We start from the raw sequence: 27,211 nt of genomic DNA, 5'->3' as shown, positions 1-27,211 counted from the left end.
ATCAAACAACTGAACGTATCTTTACTATATTTATGTACTTGACAATGAATTTTGAAAATTCTTCACCACTTCTAACTCGATATGTAGCGCCGGCAATACTTAAGTCTTGATTTCAGTACAATTAAAATTTTTAAAATCTTAAAAATATGTGGAGGTAAAATAAATAAATTAAAAACTTTGTGCATTTTTTAGGAAGATTGTCCAATCGATGAATTCAAAATAAAACAAATTTTTGTTGTTCATACTCACCTTCCCTTTTCATTTTCTTTTCTTTTTATCGAGAAAGGGAAAATAAAAAATAAAAAATGCCGTGTAGCAGAGAGTGATTGTTCCGTAACAAGATATTGTGTTTCTAGGTTACTGCTGGAGGAGTAACAGAGTTTGTTATTTCTGGTTACTCACGCCATCACCTGAGTTTCGTTCGAGTCCAACCCGTAACAAGTTTGTGTCCTCTATGTGCGTTACTACAGAGGGATGTGGGAGGCCAACCAACACGGTGCCGATACATACAATTATTACATATGTAGCAGGTATTGAATATCAGAAGTATTTTCTTAGGCTTTTTATTAAAATTAGTTCTAAAATTGACATATCTTCTTATTTTGGTAAGTTTCAATGTCAATGATTAAAGTAAAGAGTTATGTCAATTTCAGAAATAATTTTGGCTAAAAAAGCTTATTTTTCCATGCAACTTTTGGGTCATATCATTCTCTCACAAACACTTCCCCACTGATAATGCACATTGCACAAACCTCTTACCCATTTTTGTCCACCTTGCCGTCATCTTGTAATAATGCATAAATTCTTGTGTATCATGCTTACCACGGTTTAAATGCAGAGAAAATCAGGCTATATGAACACGTATTGTATACGTTCATTTGATTAGCAGTAACGGTCAGAAAGTGTTTGTATGTGATACGTGGTAGAAACCCTTAATAGTGTTTCTTTTTTTTTTTTTTAATTGAGATGGGTACTTGTTACTTTCTCTTTCGTCCATGGAGGTAAGTGCAGTTGTAAGTTATTGGTGAATTATTTGCTGTCCTGTGAAATCGAAGCTAGCTTTATGTAATATTTGTGTGGACGTGGTTATTTCAAAGCCTAATTTTTAGGGCACTGTCCTACACATATTGGACAGTGTCCTCTACTGAGTCTTGGATTCCTGCTGAGGTAAAACCCACTTCAACTTTGGTGTTCATGGACAATTGGCCATCTTTTCTGGGACCCCATACACATTGCCCTACCACTTACTTCACATGGAAGCTATTTTAGGGTTGAAGTTTTCAACATTAGACAACCCTCTTCGTTTGCTGCTATCGTGACCTTTCAGGTACATATAGTTTTTCTCCTCCCTTTTCGCACACACGTATATAATTACTCTTCCCTCGTAGGACATTTAGATCTTTTATTTTTCCTTGTAGTTTCCTTTTGAAATTCTTAATGAAGCTCTTGATGTGAAAAGTTCTCGTATTAAAGTTTGTTTGATGCCATAAGTAAGATTATGAGTTTGAGTTAGGGATTTATTTTATTCTTTTATGAATGAATGCATCCATATTCATCGAATTACAACATGAGCATGTGCTTAACGAAAATAAGTCTGATAAAAAAACATTAACCATCCTTCCGTCAAGTAACGAAATAGACAACAAATGATACAAGTCCATTTTCATTAGAATGAAGAAATGTTTATGGAGAAAGATGGAAAAGGAGAGTTGAGTGATTGCTAACGTACGCACATAGCACTAGATAATAAACTAGGGGTTTGTCATTTTCAGGTAAATGGATAAGATGGCATGATCCACGAACTAAATAATGTTTGGTTTCCAGAACTACTGGGTCCATTTTTCATAGGTCATTTTGGCTGATCCTCCATTGCATAAAGTTAGTCACCAGAATTATTTTTCTTGTATATAACTTGTATTGTATCTATTTATTTCACATGACTGGTCCCATTCTACTCAGTGTTGTTCCATCTCTTCACATAATCTCATTAATTCATGCATTTGTTTGTCTCCGTGCGTATTTTTACAAGACGATATATATTCTAAATTACTGTATTGTAAGAGAATTGAAAAAACTGCTCGATCGACTGACCTAGCTAGTCTTCTTCTTTGTGAGTATGAAAGATTAGGAAATGAAACTATTTTATTATTTACCCATGAAGAAGATATAAGGAGAAAAGCAACAGTGGTAAAATATTAATGGTCGTGAGAAAGTGAGAACTGGTTTGAAAGGGTGAGTACTATTTTCTTGTCAAACTTTTGTTGTCATTTGTCATACTGTGAATTTGAATCACATTTTTAGTCAATATTTAGGCAACAGTCATTTTGATCAATATTCAAACTTAAACATAAACATCTTAATTGTGTTGTTAAACAGTCTGACAATAAAACGTTTCAACTAAGAATAAGAGGATTGAAATTAGCTAGGGACGAAAACACCTTTTATTCGAACTTAACAACCAGTTAATCAATTGGCCACTTTTATGAAGTTTGAACTGCTTTTTCTCCGCAAATTAACAATATCTTGTTTCTTTCTACTAAATGAGGTATGCTTCTTTTCCAATCTGCCTTTATATATTAAGGGTTTTTATGAGGACCAACCATTACTTAGGCACAAGGGGATATACATGAGGCACTAGTTTATGCAATTGCAGCAGCAGCAGCCTCTATTGGTTGCTGAAAAACGATTTGCTACAACTACAAGACCTAACTATCATTAAAACTATTCATTCCACTATCACATATAGCAACTATTTGATAAGTTTGGCATATAAATAACCATATCCGTAGGAGTTGTGCGCTAAAAAAGACCACAGATGTGGCACGTTCATGCACCAATCATAATGTACAACACTCATTGTGGGGGCTCCTTAATTGTGTTTGTTTCAAATTGTACATGACTTTGCTTTGCCTTTCTCTTCGAGATAATCTGTCCTACAAGAAGATATATAATCTTGTAACTTGATCATGTGATGGTTATTGTAGATACAAGAAGATGTATCTATGGCATATTGCTTGTACATCAAGTTTAGATTCTATGGTTAAAAATTCACCACATTTCTGTCACAGTAACAGGTTTTACGAATATGGACGCAGGAGTAGATGGTAATTCAATGGTTACTGCAGTGCTAAATAAGAAAGGTTAGAAACACAAAATCTACTGTCCTATGTATAGATCTGCTTGTGCTAAAGACACAAAACACAAAAGACTTTCTCTTATTATATAGCCAGTGGCGGATCCATGAAATAATTAGGAAGGTTAGTAAGAATAGCGCGTAGCGTGCAAAATTTTTTTACTATAAATAATAGCATGCATATCGCCATTTCATCGAGTATTGATCGGCCTGAAGTCATTTGGAAAGACATATTGCACACTTGTTAATGCCTCATTTGCGAGGGTAACTAACAATGTTTGATATCAATGCATCTCATTAATATGTTTGTCCAATAATGATGATGCTTTGTTATTTACTGAGATCACGATTTCATTCACTCTTATTTCAGACATTTTATCAAACAGTTGGAGGACATGTATGAAGCCAACTCTAATCTTCAAAATGACAGCACCCAAGGTATCTATGGATATTCACCAAAGTTCAAAAGGTCAGCACCCAAGGTATCCATGAACTTATGTACATATACGATTTCATGTTTTAGTTTGAAGGGGGAAGGATGAACTTATGTACATATAATACATGCAGACTCGTGTGTAACTAAATTAGTTATAATAAAGTGTTTATCTTTTTGCACCGTAGTTTGAATTTTCTTTCTCTAATTCATTTGAGATTATAATATTGCTAAATTATAAAAGGAAATAATGGCCTTCCATCATTGACTAGAATCAATCACTGCCTAATTTGTAATCTTCGTCTCAATGCAAATACCAGTTGATTGTTCCCGGGAACAAGCCTTCCCCTGAATGTGTATTTGTACAATTATTCATTCAAATCTCTGCAATTTTTTTATAATATTTTTGTGATAGGAGGCACGCATCTGCATGGAATTAAACCGTAATTAAACAGATAAAGTTAGATAAAAAGCAAAGAGAGATGTGTCCCTTTACCTAACACTTAAATTCAATGTGCCAGAAATGGGCAGGGACAGGAGTCCAACCTCTATGATTAAGAACCACTGAAATGATTCCCCTCTCATAAAATCTGGTTCAATCAGATTCAATCCCGAAGATCCAGGGCCTTGTAATTTACCAGTTGAAATCTGTACAGAAACTCAAGAGGAAGACAGATGAGGATTGATGCATGGGCGCTACAGATAGACCGTACAACATGGGGACAAATTAAACTTGACATTCTGGAAGCTTCAAGGGTGCCATGTGAATAAGAATAGGACGTCCTACCCTCCTCTCTCTCTCTCTCTCTCTCTCTCTCTCTCTCTCTCTCTCTCTCTGTATCACAACCCTTCACAATAAACACGAAGAACCGATTGCAAATTATTTGGGACTTACTTCAAACATGGTCCTACCCTAGACATCCATACCTCTTTGAAACGAAAGTACAGTATTACTATTTATCCAATACATCTGTTTTTTTTTTTTTTGCCATAAATTTGTAAATTCAAACATCCAAGTTGATGGGTAAATCATAAAATTTGATAAACCAAAATGCTTACCTATGAATCACTATTCTTCATAAGCGTTTTTGTTAAAAAAATATTCACTACCAAAGATATCTTTGGTAATGAATGTACTTCTAGCAAGGTAGTGAAAAGTGTTTCTATAATCTTAAAAGATTAAAAGTAGTGTGTAAAAGTTATCAAAATCGCTTTTAATTATCTCAACATTGATTTTTCTTTTTTATGAATAATGAAACGAAATGCTCCTGAGTAATAAGTTTATAGTATAAAATGTTTGTTAATGCGTGTCATCATGTCAAATCTGACCTGTCAATTCTAAAAACATTACTAATTACAAGTTGCAAAGAATAAGATGGTTGTTAAGGTTTTTCATCAATCAAAGAAAGAAAACCTGTTCAATGACAGCAAAAATATAATGACCTATCAGCCATGAAGTCTGCTGTGGCCTTATCCGGTATCCCAACCACCAGATCTGAGGAATTTGGATATGTTCTTCCATCTTCGATTCAACTCTATAGATTGTCATGTCTCAAATGGAAACAATGAACCTAACAGAAGCCTAGGTTCTCAACCATTAATGAAGTGGACCATCCATATATATTTCGATAATTTCCATTTGGTTAAACATAATTTATTGTTTTTGCATTATTCTTCCTTGCTAGTTTATTGAACAAGAATTTATTCGAAAATAACATTAAGTGTAGTTAAAACTCAAGCGACCCTAAGCATTTTTCTATTTTTTTTTACCTTAATTAAGACCCCCTTACCCATCTTTCACCATGGAACAGTTTGATTGGGGTCGATTAGTTAACTTATTCTCTTCCGTTACGTCACCACTGACTTGGAATGTTTCTCTAAACTCCCGAACTGCCTTGGAATAATGAAAGCTTAGTTTTGAACTCACAGCATGTGTAAAGCCATCATTCAATTTCATATTTTACAAGAATGGATGATGTATGCTGTGACATACATGCATAATATTTGGAAATATTAATTGTTTTACATTAGTAAAATGGATAATAAAATATCATACAATAAGATAAGATACTTAGAATGGTCAAGATTGCATGCATAATGAAAGTTATATATATTTATAAATATTTACGTGCATAATGAATGTTATATATATTTATGTGTATATATATGTATATGCCTGCAAAAATGGGATGTATGCGCATGTCTGAGAAGGACTTAAGCACGGGGGGCAAAAGATGGGATGAATCCAAAAGTAGTAGAAATTTGAAATCAAATTTTGATTGTTTTGTTGGTGTTGAAGGTCAACAAGGAATCTTTAATATCATCACTGCTGATATTGTGGGAAGGTAGTATCTGCAGATACGGTTGTCAAAGGGTGACAATATGAAAAGAGTAGACCGTCAAACAAAAAATACGAACTAAAATCGAGTCTCTGATAGCGATTTTGAACAGGAAAAAGAGAAAATAATTCAAAATCATTTTAATATCTTCTACTTCTTCTTCTCCCTTTTCCCCCTCTATGAACGGCAGAACATATTGACTGAAAACGTCTTTCATTTGAAATTTTGAAAGGCGTCTAAAAAATAGTGTCTAACACGGCTAGATAAGAAGATCTTGTCTCTCATAGCTCAAGCTTAACTCCTCCGTCTGCATCAAATCAATGTCCCTTAAACCATTTTTTTTTTCTTCGCATGGTCTAACCTTTAATTTTATGGACGGAGTCTGGGAATAAAAAATTTCTGTGAATGAATACAAAAGAAGTCTGAGTACCAATCCATGAGTTGAAACATTGCCAATATTTGTTTGATACTCTATTGATATTTGATCAAAATTTGGTATTATAATATATTCACATAAATTATATTTGCAAGATGGTGATTGTAAGTATATCGTAGTCAATCCCTTAACGCAGCAAGAAGCGAAAGGATTACAAACGTAAATTCTGGAAGAACAAAATTCTGAAATCCACCAACATAGAGAGAAATTCTCAGAAGTTTTGTTTAATTTTATTAAGTCTTGAATTGATGAGTTACAATGATAACATTAACGACTTAAATAAATCACTTAAAAGCTTAGGAAATTAAAATGACATTAATCGGACGACAAACGCAAAGTTCGACTTTTAATTTAAAACGAAGTTTTGGACGACAAATGACTTACACTGATAACATCAACGACTTGTTTTGCTCGCAATTCTCTTCAAAATCGACATATTATATGCCTAATTCTGACATCAGAATATTTTTTGATGCCTTTTTTGTCATCATATCAAATAAATCCAATATTTTCCAACTTTAATTCTTATTCTCCAGAATTTGAAACATTTTATTTTATTTTTCTTTCTTTGTCGAAATCAACTCATATCTTGTCCTACATCATTCCCTAATACTAACAATAAATCATGTATTATAAATTGTCGATCGATACCAACCTATCACTTCACAAATAAAGAACAATTAACAGTTATTTGTTGACAGCAATAGTAAACCACTTAAAAGTGTAAGGTGCAAGTCATTTTCTAACTTCACAGTAGCATAGGGAAAAAAAGGAAGTCATTTTCCAAGTAGAAGAATAAAACCTTGAGGTCAGTGGTCGGGACTTTGCAAGAATCAATCTGTATTTTGGAAATGATGTTTTCATTGAATACTGAAAATATGAAATCCATATACAATTTAAAAACAATAGAAATATGATCATGTGTTGTAAGGACATTTTCAAATGAAATATGCAAATTTGAGATGTAAAACCCATATTTTACATCTCATTTATATTTCAAGAATATGTACAGTTTTTTCTAATGAAAGAGATGCAAATTCGAAATGTCATTTATTTTTCTCTCTTTAACTGGTTAGGCTCGCCTCCAAAAGATATATAAAAAAAAAAAGTAAATTTTTATTTTTATTTACATATTCCTGCTAAAATGAGTGTTTTGCATCTTTCTCACTAAAGAGCTTTCCGGCCAATAAAAATATATAAAATACCAATTTTAAGACGTTTTTTGTATCTCATTTGAAATGCTCTGATGATAGTATGTGATTGACTCTTTGAATTTATATTTAGGTAAACTTTACATCAGATGTCACCCTAGACGAATTGGAAGCTACCTATTCAAAACCTATCTATACTTGGAAAGGTGAGATCTGAGGCAAATTCTATTGAGAAATAATTGGGGTTTATTCCTCTATATATATTGTTCTTTATTTGTCTACAGTTTGACGGCCGGCATCAGTCTATATCCACAATTAGCAGTGTTTTACTGTTAAATTATTCCTACAGTACTTTTATATCAATTTAAATTTTTGTTGTTGTTTTTTGTCAATATTTTGATTATGGGATTTTTTTTATATTGAGTATTAAGATATATAAATATCGATAGTGCTCCCCTAATGTCCTCTTTTTGAGGACCTGTAAGGACCTCTTTTATATTAGTCATAGGATTAATCTAACAGTAGAAAAACTATTGAGTTTATATAATCCTGTTACACTAAAACAAAATTAAAACACCAAAAAAAATAAAAATAGGGTTCACGCTCAAATTTTCGACCTTGAAGGAGAGCAATGAGACTCGATTTCACAGTGCCCTCGGAAAATTAAAATTCTCTTCGAAGCTATGAAAAGGTATTTCCTTTGTGGTGTATTGATTTCAATTTCTCCCTCCCTGCTGTTGAAAAAAAAAAAGTGGAATGGAAGCTGTAATTTAATCGAGAGCACCATTCTTCTTTTAATTGGGTTTCATCTAATGCTCTCCTAATAGCACCATTCTATTTTATATTCCTTTGTGGTGATGGTTCAACCTCGACTCCATTCTTCCTTTTTTTTTTTCGCTTCACTTTTAATTTTAATTGTATATTGTTGTATGATGGAAGAACAATCTTCCCAGGGACGATCTCGAACTGTTAGCGATGATCTTCAAGTGTGGGAGCATAGCAGTAGAGAGGGAGGGTCGGGACGATGTCCTTGACAAAAGATTTCCTCTGAGATTGAACGGGTTGCAATTTTGCTCCTCTCTCACGAAGCAGGAAGGAAGGATGAGCATGAAGCTTGTTAGCGTGTTTTGATTTTGTTTAGGTGTAAGAGGTTTATATATATAAACTCATAAATTTTTTTACCATAAGATTAATCCTATGACTCATATAAAAGAGATCCTCACAGGTCCTCAAAAAAAGGACCTTAGCATCTAGAGTTAAATTGATTTGGACTCGTAGGCTCGTACTTTTGGCAAAATAATTTATAAAATTGGCACGAAAATTGATCTTGAATTGTGAGATGTCAAAGAGTTTATAGAGAGTTCTACTTTAAGAGAATCTTTTTAGCATTTTTCATCCATATTTTACTTTCAACTAGAATTTAGAAGTTGATATTAATTTCTTCATTCAAGCCCATTTAGTCTAGTAAGTAGGTAATTATTATTCAACCCACTGCATTCCATGTTGAACCTTCTTCATCCCTTGATATAAATTAAAATAGTCATATCGCTTTGTACTAAAAAAATTATCAAATCCGAAATATCAATGAGTTTGGAGAAGTGTTAAGAGTTTGGATATTATAATTATGGATTGTGACTATAAGGGCATGGTGCATGTTTATTTACAAGGAATGGAGTGGAAATGAATAAGTATCATTCCTACTCATGAACTAATTAACATTTAAATGAATGAAAAGTAAGTGGGTCCTATAGGTTTTGAGTATGACATACCTGAAAACCTTCCATGTTCAACTCTCCTCATCCCGAATTAAATTTAAGTAGTCATATCGTTTTGTATTAAAAAAAAAAAATGATCGAATTCAATCATATTCTAAACATCAAACGAATTTGAAGAAGTGTTAGGGGTTCGGATATATTATAATTTTGGATTGTGACTCTAAGGGCATGCGTGCATGTTTAATGACAAGGAATGGATTGGGAATGAATAAGTATCATTCTTACTCATAAACCAATTAACACTTAAGTGAATAAAAAACGAAGTGGGTCGTATAGGTTTTGGGTATGACATATATGAAATGAAGGCATCTCGTTCAAATAGGAGAGTTGTTTATCTCATGATCATTCATTCTCATCTTTATACAATGTACGTAATCATACCTTGAATAAATGCTCTTTTCTTATTTGTAAATTGAAGAGTTTCGAATTTTAAACGTAATATAGTCTCAACCAACCTCACTAGTGGATTAGCTCGAGTGGCGTATTAGTGGTTTGCTCTTTGGTTGATGGTTTTTCATATTTTGTTTGGTAGAATAGTTAAGTGTAATGATGCAGTAATATGTCTTTCTCTAATATTGAAAAAGATAAGAAAATTCAAATCACCTTCCTCATTGTGAATAATTGTTACTCATGTTCCGTGTTTATCTTTTCCCCTCTCTCTCTATAAAAGAAAAGTGTCGGATATTTGAAAAAAGCAGCTCAAAATATAGACTTACGTCATGTTTGGGTGAAAAAATTTAAGATTACTAAAGAATTTAAAAATAATGGAAATTGAAATGACGAGATTTTATTTTCCAGAATTTGTAAATGTTCTTGTTTGGTTAACCTAAAAGAATAAATGAAATTGAATAAGGAATTTGTTATTTTTAAACTCTCAATCATAGAAATTGAGAAATGACACCTATTTACATGGAATTTGAACTTGGGATTTGGAGGTCCCAAATTCCAAGTTTTTTTTTCACCCGGAAATTCTAAATTTCTATGTTTATGAATCAAAACAAGAGAATTGGTGCCTATCAATTTATAAATTCTGACTTTTACCAAAATTTCATATTTATTTCCCTCATCCAAACATAGTGTTAGGGTATTTCTTAAGGAAAGTGTTATTGACACACTAAAAATCTCATTCTACACTCCTCATAAGTGTATTTTTCTTTCCAAATATAGAAAGTTTGGAATATAGAATGAGATTTTTGGAGTGCCAATAACAATTCCCTTTTTTAATCTTAATTATTCTCTTAAGTTGGCCCATAAACTTGGTCCACTCCACGTGTCTTACGTAGGATGATATTGCACGCTAAACCGATGTCTAAGTGGATAATTTTTTCAATGCGACCGACATACAAGATGGTAGATCATATGTCATTATACAAATGGTGAGATATATGTGTTAAAAAATTAATAACTTAAAAAATAAAATTTCTCACCATTTACATAAAAACACATGATGTATTACTCGTGTTTCCGTCATAATGAAAAATTTCTTGTCTAAATGAGATTAATTAAAATTTTATAGACTAATCAGCTCATATTTAATGATATATTTGCATTGTCAAAAACAGCAGAAGTCTAGAGATGATCGGAAGAAAAAACTGTCTCGATGCTTACTTTTGGTTCCTGGATAATTCTTCTAGAACTAGAACACTGACGATGCTGAGAGATTAACGTGAGGCTTTACGGTTTGATCGCAGAAGAGGTAAAAGGTCAAATGTCAAATGGGTGTTCAAATTTGACTGATCAGAAGCAGAAACGATGAAACCATCAAATCGTCAAGTGTTTTTTTCTCATCTTTTGCTTTGCAACTTTGACTGTCAACTCAACTGTGGAACAAAATCATCAAAATAACTAAACTTAAATCTAATTTTTAGTCAAACCAGCAAAACAACCGATAACGTAAGGTGAAAAATCAATGCTATGCAAACAAAGAGGAGGATAAACAAATCAATAAGGCTAGGGGTGGAATTTTGACTGAAATTTTCATTTTCGCCGTTGTATTTTTCTTTATGATTCTTGAATTTGAACATTTCCAAATAGATTGGATGAAAATTGGAATTGTATATGGAGGTCTCAAAAATTTTGAATTTCAATATAAATTTTCCGATATGTTCCAAACTTATTTCAAAATATTTTAATTTTATCTTAGTTATTTGCAAAAATAATGTATTTCGTAGTTAACTTATGTATTTTCTGTATGTTCATTGTTAGTTTTGGTTCTTTTGGATAAATTTTATTCATAGTTTTTCTATTTAATCATGGACCAAATTATAAAAAAAAAAAACAATAACTTATATATATATATATAAAAGTTCGAGAATATTCACAAACTCGTAAAATATATGAATTCTTAATTATGTTCTACGGGGGTGGTGCTCCCTGCTGGTCAAGCCATCCATGCATGTCAAGCAGTTGACATCCATTGCTTTAGGGATGACAATCCTGCACATCATCACGTGTTGCCTTGATCTTTTCAAAAAAAGAGAAAAGAAATCTATGTTCTAAAAATTTCGATATAACTCTAATTCCAAAAACTTTGAGTAATCTGAAAATCACGAATTGAAATTTTTTATTTGATCCAAAACTTTTGAAATGAAAAATTCCAATCCAATACGCTGGAAAAGCATTCGTACTTAGGCGTTTGGACCCAAGAAAGAAAAACAAATCAATAGGGCAGGGGAAGCTTTGAATCCAGTAAGAAAATGGGCCTGCACCTAAGCCCACATTCTAATCTAACCCGACCATTTGATAACCTGGCCCAGGTTTAGAACACCCGACCCGTTTTTATTTCCCTGCGAAGACACTCACCCCGAATCCCCTCTCTCGCTCGCTCTCGCTCTCTCTCTGTAATCTCAATGCCACAGTCCAATATGTGAAACCAGAAAAAAAAAAAAGATGGCGTCTTGGAGTAGAATCCGGCAGTCGAAGCTGCGGCAGTTTTCCTACCAGTTCAAGGCTATCCCTTACGCCTCTTTGATCAACCCGACTGCTGCACATTCGAAAGCATGCGTCTCAGAAATCCCACATTTGATCCCTCACGGTAGACCAACGGATTTCGGCAGTAAAGTCAGGTTCTTTGCTGCTCCCGTCCAGGTACTTATTCCCGCATGGCCATCTGATCTTCTGGGTAATCTAATTTTTTATCCAATTCTGTGGGGTTTAAATGTTTTATTTGTTTATTGTATTTTGTGAGTTATTTGGATAATATGATGATATTGAGAAATCCGTAGTAAGTCATATTTGATTAAACTGGGATGACTTTGCACTTTATTTGTAGATAGATATTGGGAATTTGTTTTTTTATTTTTCTTTCCTTTTTCTGGGTTTTGTTTTCTGAGGTGAGCAGTTTAGGTAGAATGTTACATTTGGTATTGAACTTTCCATCTTTGGGCGTCGAAGGTTGAGGTTTACCACTGGACCGGAGTGCTGAGTGGTTATTTTGTTTTTTGTGTTTTGTGTTTTGAGGTGAGCAGTTTAGGTGGCATATTTGGGGATTATGTTTGGGGGTGACTTGTGAGATATGTGGGTATTCATGATTTTGGTAATGTTGAATGATGTGTGGTTTTAATTCATGTATTGTTCAGTTTCAAACAAATACAAAGAAGGTAGAGCAAAGCACGAGCGGTCCGCAATTGAATGAGAAGATTACTGCTGAGTTCGTTAGGCTTGTGTTGGATGAAGGTACTGTCTTTTTATAAGTGATTAAAGATTTATGAGTTTATGTATATCAACTTTGTTTAGTGTGTTTACTTTGAAATTAATATTAGGAAGTAATGGTACAAACACTATATTGGGTTTCTGAGAAAATGATGGTAACAGTGTAAAGATGTTGTATTTTGGATGCAAATGCTGTATTGTTAAGGAACTGATAGGAGGAAGCAAATGGCATTCAGGCCAAGGGGTGTCTCACCGAAATTTTGGGTTGATACTTATAGGGTGCACGAATTTACTTGTGAAGAAAAGGAAAGAAAGTAAGAGAATGAAATGGTTCATCAAACAGTTTCTGACCGTTGATGGCGGAGAACTAAGAAGCAAAAACTAACAGTTGTTATTGGAAATCATCTTCCAGTGAATCGCAGCCTGTCTTGTGAATTGGCGGTTCTAAACTAAATACTCAAAGGGAGTGAATTGAGTATTGAGAGTTATGAGAGTGTCGAAAAGAGAAGGGAATGGAAGAGTTCTCTCTGTTATTAAAAGAGGGTGGTTTCAATGAAATTATGAGCTGGAGGTAGAGTAGGAGTGTAGTGGACCTCTATTAGATGCCATTCTAATTTATTTATATATGCAGAGCATTTTATTGTCTCAAGGCGTGAAGCTCTGGAACGGGCAAGGACACTCGACCTTGATTTAGTTGAGGTAATTTTTTTTAATCATGTAACGATGCCTAATTTTCTCCAAATCAATTATCTTTTCTTGTTTCTTATTACAATACCAGACTGGGAGGGGTTTTTTCATGTTACTTTCTCTGTCATTTGAGCTATGATATTTAATTCTTTGATCCTTATCTGAATGGTCAACTTAAACCACATTTTTATATAGTAGCAGATTTTGTTTGATCTACTCCGACAATGAGTTAGTTCTCTTATTGATTACCAATAACTTTTGTTGTATTTTGCACAGGTTGAAGCCAGGGCTGATCCTCCTGTTTGTAAAATCATGGATTTCCACAAAGAGAAGTACAAAAAGGAATTAAGGGAGAAAGAGAAGCTTAAAATTAAGGTAGGTTATGGTGTATATTTATGCCTTTGCCTTTGATGTTAAAATGAAAAAGCAAATGATAAGATCTCTCTCTCTCTAACTTCAGAATCAATTGAAACCTTTTTGTCTGGGTATGGATTTGGGATGGAAGTGTTTTTGAAAACATTGTGGACTTCGTTGCTTCCTTACTTTTATGCTTTTTGCGCTCAAGTGTTTTGGGTTGGGAGAGGGGAAACACATCCCATATTCTCAATGATGTAAAAATTTGCACTACTGATCTTTTAATGGCCATGATGATGCTAGAAACAGGTAACAGGAATGGTAACATTGATATAGCGATACCTCCATTCATTACGCTCTGTAGAGTCAAATGAGCATTATTCCTCAGATCTACTAGATGTCAAATTGTCCATAGTGGACTGTAGTTTTAAGTTAATTCTATTGAAAACCCATATTAGTAAACTGCATATGGTTCTAGGGCGGTCCACTTCTTTCTCCCCCCTGTTGTTGTTTTTGGTTTTTTCGCAGCCTTTCCTATGACGTCGTGCTAGAGTTTTTATTTTGGTGATGTGCCTTTAGTGTTTTAATAAGATTTGTAATCTATGCAGTCTGACAAGACTTTGCGAGCAGATTCTAAGGAAGTGAAGTTTTCTCCAAAAACTGTAAGTTATTTTTTCAAGTGCTCTGTGTTTCCTTTCACCATCAATTTATACATCTTCGAGCAAATGTCACTTTTTCAGATTAACGGAAAATATGTTGCTTCTGTACGGGTTGCTTGGAGATAACAGGAAAATTGAACTCAAAATAAAGAATTTTTATCATAGTGTCTTTTTTAATCTTATAATTAGATTTAAACTTAGAGATAAAAATTTGTCGTTATAATACTTTATGTCTTGGTGTTCGTCGCTATACTGGGATATATAGTGTACATTGGGTAAGCAAGTCACCTCGCTGGCTGGACCATTTCTGTTTTTATTTTCATCTCTTGATGAATATGGTGATTACATTTTGAGTATCAATGTAGCAATGTTATGATTTGAAACAAATTGCTGAGTTCTGATGTTACAAAATACGTACTACTACTGATTTCAGGAAGCTAAGGACCTAAAGATGAAAGCTGATATGGTGAAGAGATTTATGGAGAAAGGTTACCGGGTGAAGGTACTTATTCCTTTTCCTATCCTTGTAAATACTACAAACGCCTGAAGTTACCATTTGCATAAGAAAAATCCTATTTGACAATTCTAATAAAATATCTCAAAGCCTTCATATGATCACCAAAAAATAATCAAGATGACGGACCCTTTACACAATCTCCTGAAACATTGCATCACTTCAAAGTTCAAATCCAAATAATTATGTGTCAAACTTTCTGTAACTTTAACCTGAAATTACAATCTTCTTCAGATTTTGTCTGACTTGTCTGGACTTGTCGGCAAACACCTGTGATGTGTTAGATTTATGTAATTAAAACTGAAATTGCATAATTCTCTCAATGCTCCAGTTCAAACGAAATCTCTGAGTTCAGGGTTATAAAGAAAAACAATGTCATGATGATTCTGTATGCACCACTCTCTTTAATGGAGGAGTTCAAGTGAGACTTTGGCAATGGGGAGATAAATATTCCAATTTTTTCTGGATTTCATGTTTGCTATGGTAGCTATAGCCTATTGGCTTTTATTCATGTTTTCCTAAAAAAATGCGTTGTGGGAATTGATAACTACAGAGTTTGTTTATTTACAAATGACTCTTAATAGTGAACTATGAATGCAGGAGGGGGTTGATTTGGTTTAAAATCTAAACATTTTTACACAACGAGCTTTTGAAAGAGTTTATAGGAACTTTGATAAAAATTTGGCCCTTTTAAAAAATGCCAAAAGTTGCATCATAAGTCAACCTAGAAGTTGACCCAAAAAAAAAAAAAAGCCGACCTAAAACATGGTGCTGTTATTTGTTAATTTCTTGATACATCGATTTCCCTATATTTTGCTTATTCCATTAAAAGACAGATGTATTTCTCTACTTATTTTATTTATTACTGCACCATGTTCATATGTATGCTTGTCTAAGTGAACACCTTGTAGAATCATGGGATACGTTGTGTTGTTTTGCTAAATATGTCTGTTGCATGGATCTATCACAGCATCCTTCAGTTAAAGCTGCAAGAATGAACTAATATTTACCTGATTGTGTTGTATGGATCTGAAACAGTGTACTGCCTCGGATGCTGAGAATAAGGACTTAGGAGAATTGTTTTCTCGTCTCACTGTGTTGGTATTGCCAGATGCTCTTTTATCATTGTTTTGTATTCATTACTGTTTGTCTTCCTTTTCTCCCACTCTGATTAGACAACCATTTGCAGATAGAAGATGTAGCTCTTATCGAATGTGAGCCAACGCTAGGAAAAGGAAAAGAGGCATTTATAATCGTCAGGCATGTGAAGTTTGGCCCATCAAAGAAGGGCGGTGCAAAAAAAACAAAGACTGCTGAAAAAACTAGCCCTGAGGCTCAAAAGAAGGGTAGTGAGGGTGCAAGTGGCGTTACTTCACAGGTTGATAATCCGACTGTGCCACAAAGAGCCTCCTCTCAGTCAGATATTAGTGATCCAGACAGGTTGCATGTCACACCTACAAGAGCGCGCACAACTCCACTGCCCTTGCGAGAATCCTCTTATGGGACTCAAAATAGGCACGGAAATAATGAGTCGAGGAATCCTTATTCGCCAACAAGAGGAATGGATAATAGGGGGGCGGGAATGAGAGAACCCCATACTTCATATCAAAGAACAGGAACACCAACTGACTTGCCCTTCACACCAACAAGAGGAATGGATAATAGGGGACCGGGAATGAGAGAGCCCCATACTCCATATCAAAGAACAGGAACCCCGACGCCACCCTTCTCACCAGTGGGGGAACCCAGGCAAGCTCAGACGAATGCACCTGTATTTAGAAACTCGAATCCTCCTAATGATATCCCCAAGCAAGAACCCTCAAGTACTAGTGCTCCCCGTACTCCAGGACTTGGTTTCGGGATATTTAGTAATCCGAAAGGTGATGCTGCTGCTAGACAAGGTGTATCAGAAAGGATCCCATCAGATTCAAATTCGCCTGGTTCAAGACCCGATAGCAGCCAAAGACCAGGCACCAGCACAAGCACGGATAAGGTTGGACACCGAGGATTCGGGATCTTCAGCAGAGAGCTCAAGTGAGAGCCCAAACCGGATACCTAAGACAAACTAGGATGCAGGCATAATATTTACATGTGATGAAGTGATGATTATTTCAGAAATATATTATTTCTCAATGGTGGTAAAAATAATTAGTAATTGTATGAACCCATTATTTTGAGATGACCAGAGAATTGTCTTCCCCTTCATAATTCAGTTTTGTGCCCGGTAGAGGGATGCATGGTGACTTTTTTGAATGTAAAGGGACGACGTCTCTACCTCCCTCATTGTTTTTTAGTCAAGCACTTACACACATATTTGATAAAACCTTTTCACCATTCCCGGCTACTGTTGAAGTCGACTGAATCAAATAAGCTTTTCGGTTGGACCGAAAGTGGTCGGTGATTGGGGTCTTTTAGCATGCTCCGAAGTATGTTGCAGTAAGGGTTTGAGCCGTTAGATTCTTGGTTAAAGATTCAATAGCTGAAATTTGGTGACCCAAAATTAGGTTGAAATACATTAGAGAATAGTAAAATTTTTGTGGCCACAAGATAAAATTAACTCTAAGTGAGAGGTTTTAAATTTATTTCTCGTCAAAGACGAATTTGAACCGTATTATTGGAAGGCTTATCCCACTCTCCCTCCTTTTAGTGTAGATAATATTGTTTGTTAAAAAAAAAAAATTTTGTTAATAAATGAAAGAAAAACAGAGGGACATATTTGGAAACGGGGCCCTTATGCTAAAGTGGATCCAAACCCATATGTTATTCAAGGCTCCGAACCCGGTGAAAACAAAGTCGTATATATACCACGTGGCGCCCAAATTGTAGTCCTGCACACACAGTTAGCCCTAGCGCGAGCGCGAGAGACACACCCTCTCAAATTCAAGCTCGGACCAAATCCTCTCCGCTCACAGTCTCAGTCAGCTCTTCCTTCGTCTGCGTCTGCGTCTCTGCAACTGCAATTCTTCTTCGTCCTCCTACTTCTCCTTCTTGCTGTTTCTTCTGCCCGTAGCTCCACTGGAGGTACATATTTCGAGCTCGCCGTAAAACCCTAGCACCATGTTTGTTTATTAATGAATTTAGGGTACGGGTTTGGGTTTGGGAGATGGTATAAGGGAAACGTGGACTGTTGTAGGTTTTGCTGCGGTTTTGGAACTGTTGAAACTCAAACGCCAGATGATTTAGGCTGGAATTACGAATTAGGGCACGGTTTAGTTGCTTTATTTTGTTTAAATCTGCTTTTAGGATTGGTAATTCGTTTAAAATCGGGTAAAATTGAAGGTTTTGGTTACTTCAGTTGTTAAAGGTGTTACAAATCTGGAAATTTGAGAAACTATAGTGTCAAGAGAACTCAGTTTATTGGAGAATTATGTTTTGAAAACTTGGTTCTATATTGCGTTTATTGGGTTTGTGCAAAATATAGAAACTATTAGTTTAAAATGTATAAATTTGGTTACTTTCGGATAACTGCAGGCTTACTGGTCTAGTGCTTAGAAACTAATTGTTCTGTTCATTGATTTTTTTCCGAATTGTTGCAGATATCGCCAGAACTGAGGTTTACCCGTGAGGTTATTTGTGCTACATTGTCTGGTTAGAAGAAAGGTCTGATGGATTTTGACGAGTATGATTATTTAGAGAAAACAGTTGAAAATCCTGAACCACCGAAATCAAAGGAAACTGCAAATGGTGGTGAGGAAACATTGAAATCTGGAGAGAAAGGTCGCAGCCGAAGTTCAAAGCACAAAGGTGACGAGAAAGGTCATGATGAGGAACGTCACTCAAAGCGCTCAAAATCTGGAGACGAGTCACGTGAACGTGATAATGATCGACACAGACAGAGGGGATCTTCTCGTCACCGCTCACAGTCAAGAGAGAGAGAAAAGGATCGCCACAGAAGTAGCCGGGATCATAGAGGTAGGGAAGACAGAGAAAGGGAGGAAAGAAATGGTAAGGAGAGAGATAGGGAAAGAAACAAAGAGCGGGATCCTAGTCGTGATAGAGACAGGAGAGAACGTGACCGCGAGGGTGACAGGGACCGGGAGAAGGATAAAGAGCGGTCACGTCGAAGCAGGAGCCATTCAGAAAGGCATCGAAGTGATCGGGATGAAAGAGAAAGGAGCCGGGAGGTGGAGCATAAAGAAAGAGACAAGGAGAAGGATTTGAAGGAGCGGGAAAAAGAAAATAGGTATTCTTTCGATTCATATAGTTTAGCTGTTAAATTTTTTGTTAGGCTATATAGTTTATTCTTGGATGACCACCATCCTTTGTAGCACAGTGGAGATTACTGATGGAAAGTCATTGCATGAGCTTATTACTATTAGTGCATATTAACCGCATAAGTGAACCTTAAATTATTTGCAGTTTAACATAATTTAGATACTGAACTCCATTTTATAGACAGTTCATATGCTACTTGGGTGAAGACGTATCAACTTAGGCATCTTTGACTTGTTTTTCTACCCTCTAAACTTGGATTGGATTGCACTAATTAAACTTTTGGAGGAATGTTATTGTTTCTCATAATAACGTGCCTTATTTTGGGAGTGGCTGCATGTACCTATTTATAAAATGTTGGGTGGAGCTCTTCTTCCGTTCCCAGTTGATTTAGACAATAGTTCTTATGAGACACCATCGCAACCCTTTTTTTAGATATGCATTTCAAGGGGATTGCTTTTGGAATAAGGCATTAGTGCCTTTCTATTTTATGAAATCAGGGATCTAAAGGATGTTAGTTTTAGCAGTTCAGGAGTATATTATGCTTTTAATTGAGGATCAAAAGAATATAACATACTTCAAAGAATAATGCACCTCTAAGTAGGGTTGATGTTAAATTTTGGACCTCTGAAATGTCTTGGAACAATGTGAGCAGCCACTGTTCCCAATTTGTTGAAATTATGGACCAAACACTCTTCAAAAAGTTATGGTGGAGCAATTTGTGTAAATCTGTTATCGAGGCCGAAGAGACATTTACTGAGAATCCTTAGCCAGAATTTTGTTGGTGCAATTTTTGTTACTAGTGCCTACCAAACCTTTTTGTGGCGTCAACATTTTTTTCGTCATTTGTATGCATGCATATTTGTATGCAACAAATTCAAATGGGCTGTTTTCCATGAGTGACACTTTTGTGGGTTACATAGGTGTTGGACCTGTGACAGGCATCTGTATTTTCCTCCACCCGTTTCTCTCACTTGTACGTGCCATTTGTAATGGCAGCATTTTTGGTTGTTTGGGTAATGTAGTTGTGTTGCCCAGTGCACTTAAGTATCAATGTGACAATTTTGGGAAAGGGCTGATGGTTAGGATGGTTGTGTTTGTGTATTATATGCTATATTTACTCTGTGGTGTCCCAATGTCATCACAAACCCATGAATTAGGATTAGGGTTTCAGGCTAAACTGATACAAGTTGCTAATACAATTTTCTAGTTGAAGTTCATTTAAGTTTTTGGTTTTTGATGTCTCTGAAACTGGAGAGCTGGTGAGCTGCTTTGCATTTATAGTGTTGGTAAGAACCTTGGGGAGAAATTTATCCGCCAAAAAGAGAATCCTGTTCGTTATAGTAACATTAAGTTGATGGAGACTCTGTCTGCAGAAAAAAAATTGCATATGTGCAGCTACATTTGGGTAACTAACTTTCTTTCTTTTTGCTAAGTGGTCAACTCACTTGACAGCAGTGTTTTAAAAAACTAGTTTTAAGACTCGCCTAGGCAGGTTTTGGGGTGGGGCTATGAAGAAAACGCCTCTGCTCAGACGGAGTGGACTATAGACTAGCCTAAACGCCTAGGTGCTAGCCTAGGCGACCTGGACCTTCGAATTTTTTTTTTTTGAAAAAAACACCAAATCCAAAACAACGTTGTTTTGGGCAGGGTTTTTATAAAATTCATGCTAATTTTATGTTACCAACTTAGTTTCTATTAGTTTATTATGACTTTATGGTGTGAATTTGAGAAATAATAATAATAGTCAAATATTTGATTGCTTGACATCCATACTTGATTGTTTTACAAATTATTATATTTTATATCTACATATATTAAGTACTATAATAATTTTAGGTACTGTGAGGCTATTGGCTAGGCGAGGGTATTCATGAAACGCCTTGGCTCGCCTTCGACTTTTAAAAATTACTTGACAGTGAACCAGTTGTGTACTTATTTGTAGTCTCTGATTGCTCAACAGTTTGATAAGTTGCTTGCCTTTTGTTTTTATTCAGCCTAGTTTCACATGGGTTCTGTGCTGGATGTGGAACCGTATCCATCTTGAACATATAGTCACCCTTTCTATGCCATAGATTGTTATTTCTTTCCTCCCAAGTATTTTCCAGCCTGGATAAGTGGGTTCATGCTATTGTATAAATGAATATTCTCAGTTAGTCATACTTAGATTCATAAGTTACTTGTATTTAACACCATTAGAAATTCTGAATATTGAACACTAGATTCTGGGAACTCGCAGATATGCTAGAGCAATCATCAGATGGTCTTTCTGGCAATTGGGCCAGGCACAGCTCAGGTCATGGGTCTTAAATGTTTCTTCTAAACTTTGTGGACTCTATTTAGAAGCTTGCAATGCAAGATTGAGGGTTCAATGTTCGAGAATTTGACCACGGTGGTGATGTCATGTAATGCTTTTTGTTATCGTCGCCCTCTGAACTTCGTTGCTTATTTATATTTATTCTGTTGCAGAAGCTGGTGGGGGGAGAGATGGGCTTTGCTTAGAGAAGCACCTCATCTTCTGATTCTTGTGGGAAATTCAGTTTTCAGTGGTTACAAGATTGGCTGTTATTTTCTTAGTGTATATATGTACTGTTATTTTCACGTGTTTGATTGCTTGCCCTTAGGGTTAGGCTGACCTTTGCGACCTTGGGAAGATGTTTTTTTTTTCTTCTTTTGTGATCATTGGAGCTGGAGAGGACTTTTGTGACCTTCCTTTGCAAGCTTAGATACCTGCTATTATTTTACCCAGTGTGTGTGTATATGTACAAAAAATTATACTCACATAGAAGCTTTTATTCCCTGATATTAGAAATTTATGCAGATTGCTCATCTTACAGGTCTCACCTTTGGAATTGGTATTTTTCAGGCTCTTTATGAGAGTCACGGTTAAAAAAATTGCATCATTTTAAAGTGACGTTTGGGTGTGACTGCAAGTAGATATAGTATGTGTTATCAGTTTATAGGGTTATCACTTTGCTTTGTCTATTTGTGATTCTTTTTATGGGACAAAAGCTTCTAACAGGTTCCAAATAATTGCAACTAAGTCCTTTGGTACCGCCATCCATACAACTTGATGGTGCTGTTTCATTTAACATTATATTGTGCATAGAAGGTACCAATCTGTTAATCCATTTTTTGAAGTTGGATTGCATGCATTACCTTCTTAACAATTAGCATCAATATTCTAATTTCACTCAATCGACATATTGTACTCCAGGTTGGTTTTTATTATATATTTGATAACAGAATCCTTTCTATGTATCATTCAGGTTGTTTTCTTTACCAAATTAAGCGATTTTATTTTGTTCAATTTCAGGATCCGAGGATGCTTTATGTTTGATCTTTACATGTTCTTCCTGGACGTATTTTCCAGAGACATTAATGTTTTGTCAATAAAAATACAATTGTTTGTCAATTTCTCATTTTTGTGTTGCAGAAGACATAAAGACAAAAAGGAAGAAGGGACAGAACCAGAGGCTGATCCTGAAAGAGATCAGAGGACAGTATTTGCATATCAGGTATAGCAAATACGTTGGTATATGCATTCTATTGTGTTATGTTGAAAGTTCTATCTTCCAGATTCTTATATCTTAACAACTTTTGGTGAACAAATTTGACAGATTTGTCTGAAGGCAGATGAAAGAGATGTATATGAGTTCTTCTCAAGGGCCGGAAAGGTTTGTACATTTCATGTTTATCTATGTCATGTTCATTTAACAAATCATAGACGGTAAAGATTCTACACTTTTTAGCTAAAGGGACTTCTTGGTTTGAATGCATTATGTTTTGTACCTTATATTAATTATGTAATTGCAATATTTGTAACAAAAACAGCTTAGCATCTAACATATAAACATACATGCTAGAAAGATGTACTGAGGAACTGTATCTTTTACCATATTCTGGACGGTTTAAATTTGCTGTTGATTCAGTCCTTGCTTTAACTAAACTGATAACTGGAAACCCATAATGATTTGATATTTCTAATTAAGTGTTTCTGTGGCTGTAGCTGTAAGTGTATTTCTGTCACTGTTTGTATAATAGCTCTGATTTGTGTTTCAGGTCCGCGATGTACGTCTTATTATGGACCGCAATTCAAGACGTTCGAAGGGAGTTGGGTAGGTTTTTGTCTATCTTGGTGGCAAAAGCTGTGGTCATAAAGAGAAATTGAGTTAAATTATAGGGTTTAGGATGGTGTGAGAGTTTAAAGTCATTTGGTTTTGTTGACAAGAAGCTATGGATACATTCTATGTGCAAATAAGACTTTCCTGTTTAAAGTCGATTGATCACCGTTGGAATTTGGTTTTGGAGTCGCTGCCAGTTCTTCCTTCTCAAGGGGCTTACATTCCTTATTTACATTTTCTTGTGCAGTACATGGCTTCATTAGATCATTCGCAATGTTAGAATTTTGCACCATCATCATAGGAAATTTACAATGATACAGATCTGCATTGTCTAAATGCAATGCATATGGTGTAGGTTATTCCAGCTGGTCAAATGATCATAAAAAGGACATTTTTCTCTCCTTTTATGTAATCTATGTTTGGAACTTGCAGTAAAATCTAGCTAACATGTATCTGTATGGGCAGTTAGGTTCAAATCATTCAAGAATCTAATGTTGTCTAGTTTGCAGGTATATTGAGTTTTATGATGCGATGTCGGTACCTATGGCGATCGCACTCTCTGGTCAGCCTCTTCTTGGTCAACCAGTGATGGTGAAGCCATCAGAGGCCGAGAAGAATCTAGTTCAGTCAACGACATCTGTTGTCACTGGACCAGGTGGGATGATAGGCCCATATTCTGGTGGAGCTAGAAGGCTGTATGTTGGAAATCTCCATAGCAATATAAAAGAAGATGATCTCCGCCAGGTGAGTACTTTTGTGACTTGATTCTCATATTGGAGACTCATTACGTTTACATTACATAATCGAGCTTGCTCTTGGTGGTAATTGTTTTGAGCACTTTTGTTCACAGTTCTTTTTTTGTTTTTTCTGTGGAAGTATTGCTGTTTTTTGCAGTTTGGCTCGCTTGATTATTTCAACCTTTAATATTTGATATTATACAGGTTTTTGGAGCATTTGGTCCTGTAGAACTGGTTCAGTTGCCTCTTGATGAAACTAATAACTGCAAAGGTTTTGGATTTGTGCAGGTCCGTTTTACTAGAACTTGCATCTTAACCAACTGTGGATATAAAATAAGCATATGTCTGTATGGCGGTTCATTATAGCTTGAGTTGGTGATTAGAATTGGCTTTAAAATCCCACCCCATCCCCACCAAAAAAAAATGTCTATTTGAGTTATTCACACCCCCACCCCTTTCTCTTTTATTTATTGCAGTATATCACACCAATTCCCTTCCAGTTGTCCTTATCAGATGCTTTATGTGCAAGTTTATTGGATAAATCAAGTTCATTGAATCAGTTACTTGCATGCAGTTTGCACGTCTTGAAGATGCTAGAAATTCTCTGAGTTTGAATGGACAATTGGAGATTGCAGGTCGAGTAATTAAGGTAATGGCACTTTATCATATTGTTATTGTACTTCTTTCTCCAAAAGATAAGCTTGCATTGTGTACTTTTTCCAAATTCATTAATTAGGCCGTGTGATAGTTCTTCGACATCCAGTCTTTGATGCTTATAGTGGCATGAGTGGTGCTTGGTATGTTTGTTCATCTCAGCTGGTCAATAGTGATGCTTATACTGTGAGATAGCGTATTTGCTCAGGTTTTCTTAATATGCACATTGAGTAGCACGTAAATGATGTGGTATGTTCACTCTAATGGTCCACGTAATTATTTAGATAACTACAAGCACTAATTGATGATACCATTAGTATTGTGACTTTTGTCTTAAATGAGTGCAAAAGCCTTTTTGCTTTTGTGATTCAAAATATTTGAATGTTTTGTGGTGATGTGTCAGTTAACTGCTATCATTTTAATTTTAACTGGATGGATCAGAGTGGCACTTAGACTGTTGCTTATTTACCGGAATCCTCATTTTTTATTTATTTAGGTGTCAGCTGTTACAGACCAAGCTGGAATGCAAGATCTTGGAGCAAATGCTGGTGATTTTGACGATGATGAAGGCGGTGGCTTGGTTAGTAATATCGTTCATTTCAGATGGCTTGTGCTTGATAATTCAAAATAACACACCATTCATGAATTATGTTAATGTTTACTAGTTTCAGATTTTTTTCCCTCCTTGTTGCTTTAACTAGTAAGATGTACATTGCCTCTCAAGGCATTGTTGACATCAGCACTACAAAGAACGGGCAGTTTGGAATAGAATGAGATTACTAAAGAGTATCTGTACTGCATAATTTTTTGCTTGACCTAATTGAAGGTAATTGACATGTTTTGATAATCTTACAGGCATTGAATGCGCGCTCTCGAGCCATGCTTATGCAGAAATTGGACCGTAGTGGAACTGCACCAAGGTTTGTCTTCTCTGAGCACGTTGGTGTATTTTGATTTGTTTTCATTAGTCTTACATTGGCTTTGCTTGCAGTATTGCTGGTCCCTTAGGCACACCCGCTGTCAATAGCGCAGGCGTTTCCTTACCGATGGCACCAATCCTGGGAGCTGCACCGGTGGTTTCTTCTCTTGTTCCTCCCATTGCCTCTATTCCTGGTTTTGCCGGACTTGGTGTTGCAGGGCTTCAAATTCCGACAGCTACTCTTCCTTCTGTAGATACAATTGGTGTTCCAAGCGAATGTTTACTGTTGAAAAATATGTTTGATCCCACAGCTGAGGTTGGTGATGGATTCCTTTGATAAATATAGATTTTTCTGATTCTTTTTCAAATTTTCTTCTATACCGTTTATTTAACTTCTTGTCTTGGTTTTTGAGCAGTCGGAACCAAACTTTGACTTGGACATTAAAGATGATGTTCAGGAGGAGTGTTCAAAATACGGGACTTTGAAGCATATATATGTGGACAAGTAAGTTTTATTTGCATTTTTTATATGGCCCTTCCCCTCTATTGTATACATCTAACTCACATTCTTGTCAATAAGCAGGAATACTGCTGGACATGTGTACTTGCGATTTGAAAATACACAAGCTGCTATTAGTGCTCGGCATGTTCTCCATGGAAGGTGGTTTGCTGGAAAGATGATCGAGGCAACGTTCATGGTAATTCATATTTTTGGTGACCACATATGTCATTGATTTTGCTTCGTATTCTGTTTTATGAGAATGTCTGTTTATTCGTGCAGTTGCCCCAGACCTACGAGGTTAAATTCCCGGAAAGCAGATAGGATAAGGTAGCAGATGTAGAAAAAGTAGCTGGTGTATGTATGCCTTGGTGGTAGCCTTTAAATTTTGGTCCAATTTTCGTGCGAGCGTTTGAATGAATTGTTATCGCCAGGGCTGTCTGAAAGAAGAAGGGATGTCATTAGGTGACTTGGAAATTTTTACAGCCAGTGTCAATTTACAGAATACGGGTTTGTAGAACGATTGACGTTCTCATTTGTTGAATTTTCCAGTTTGCGTTTTTGTTTTGGTCTTAGTTAATGGATGGGGTGCTGTAACTAGACTTGTTCAGTAAGTTGCCTCATGGCTAAAGTCCTGTATTTGCTAGTAAAGAAGGATTTCAAATATTCTGTTCTATAGTGCCTCTTGGTACAGCTTTTGGAAAAGCTAAACGCACTTTACGACAATCAAAAGATAAACTTCACAAAGTACTTTCAAATACATTTTGAGAAAGAATAATGCTAGGGAGATCAAATTTTTTAAATCAAATGAAGTGGTTGTTGATGATTGGATTATTACTTAAGCATTGATTAACGTGCTTATTTTCTATTGGTGATACATCATTTGGTTTGCAAATTTAGTTTAAAATCATGGAACCAGATCCCCTTCGTACTC

General features: G+C 35.5%; 2 protein-coding genes and 1 long non-coding RNA gene across 5 annotated transcripts; all 3 read left to right on the top strand.

Annotated features, from left to right (window-relative positions):
* The first annotated feature begins 784 nt into the window (after nt 1-784).
* LOC125480696 lies at nt 785-4,549 on the top strand. 2 transcript variants are annotated; one of them, XR_007260989.1, is made up of 3 exons: nt 785-1,327; nt 3,069-3,140; nt 3,504-4,549. It is a non-coding gene; the product is annotated as an uncharacterized LOC125480696 (long non-coding RNA). The 2 variants fall into 2 exon arrangements; XR_007260988.1 differs by lacking the exon at nt 785-1,327 and having other exon boundaries at nt 1,745-3,140.
* Nucleotides 4,550-12,074: 7,525 nt separating this feature from the next.
* On the top strand, nt 12,075-17,425 carry LOC103946617 (translation initiation factor IF3-1, mitochondrial). Its single transcript, XM_009357366.3, has 8 exons — nt 12,075-12,354; nt 12,846-12,942; nt 13,550-13,617; nt 13,882-13,980; nt 14,568-14,621; nt 15,052-15,120; nt 16,171-16,233; nt 16,322-17,425. The coding sequence occupies exons 1-8, from the start codon at nt 12,157-12,159 to the stop codon at nt 17,168-17,170; spliced, it is 1,497 nt and encodes a 498-aa protein (XP_009355641.2). The 5' UTR covers nt 12,075-12,156; the 3' UTR covers nt 17,171-17,425.
* A 540-nt stretch (nt 17,426-17,965) lies between these two features.
* LOC103946618 (RNA-binding protein 39) lies at nt 17,966-26,943 on the top strand. Of its 2 annotated transcripts, none has more exons than XM_048564843.1 (14): nt 17,966-18,153; nt 18,669-19,315; nt 22,781-22,862; nt 22,965-23,021; nt 23,407-23,462; nt 23,978-24,212; nt 24,410-24,493; nt 24,780-24,854; nt 25,356-25,439; nt 25,715-25,779; nt 25,851-26,094; nt 26,195-26,283; nt 26,362-26,476; nt 26,560-26,943. In XM_048564843.1, exons 2-14 carry the CDS (start codon nt 18,738-18,740, stop codon nt 26,599-26,601), a joined length of 1,806 nt encoding a protein of 601 aa, XP_048420800.1. In that variant the 5' UTR covers nt 17,966-18,153; nt 18,669-18,737; the 3' UTR covers nt 26,602-26,943. The 2 variants fall into 2 exon arrangements, with proteins under 2 accessions (XP_048420800.1, XP_048420796.1); XM_048564839.1 differs by having other exon boundaries at nt 22,661-22,862.
* The last annotated feature ends 268 nt before the right edge of the window (nt 26,944-27,211 follow it).

Source organism: the organism of the source record quoted next, unplaced genomic scaffold, assembly GCF_019419815.1.
Source record: "Pyrus x bretschneideri cultivar Hongxiangsu unplaced genomic scaffold, Pyrus_bretschneideri_v1 Contig10, whole genome shotgun sequence".
Classification (NCBI taxonomy): Eukaryota; Viridiplantae; Streptophyta; class Magnoliopsida; order Rosales; family Rosaceae; genus Pyrus; species Pyrus x bretschneideri.
This window is presented reverse-complemented; position numbering and strand designations above follow the sequence as displayed.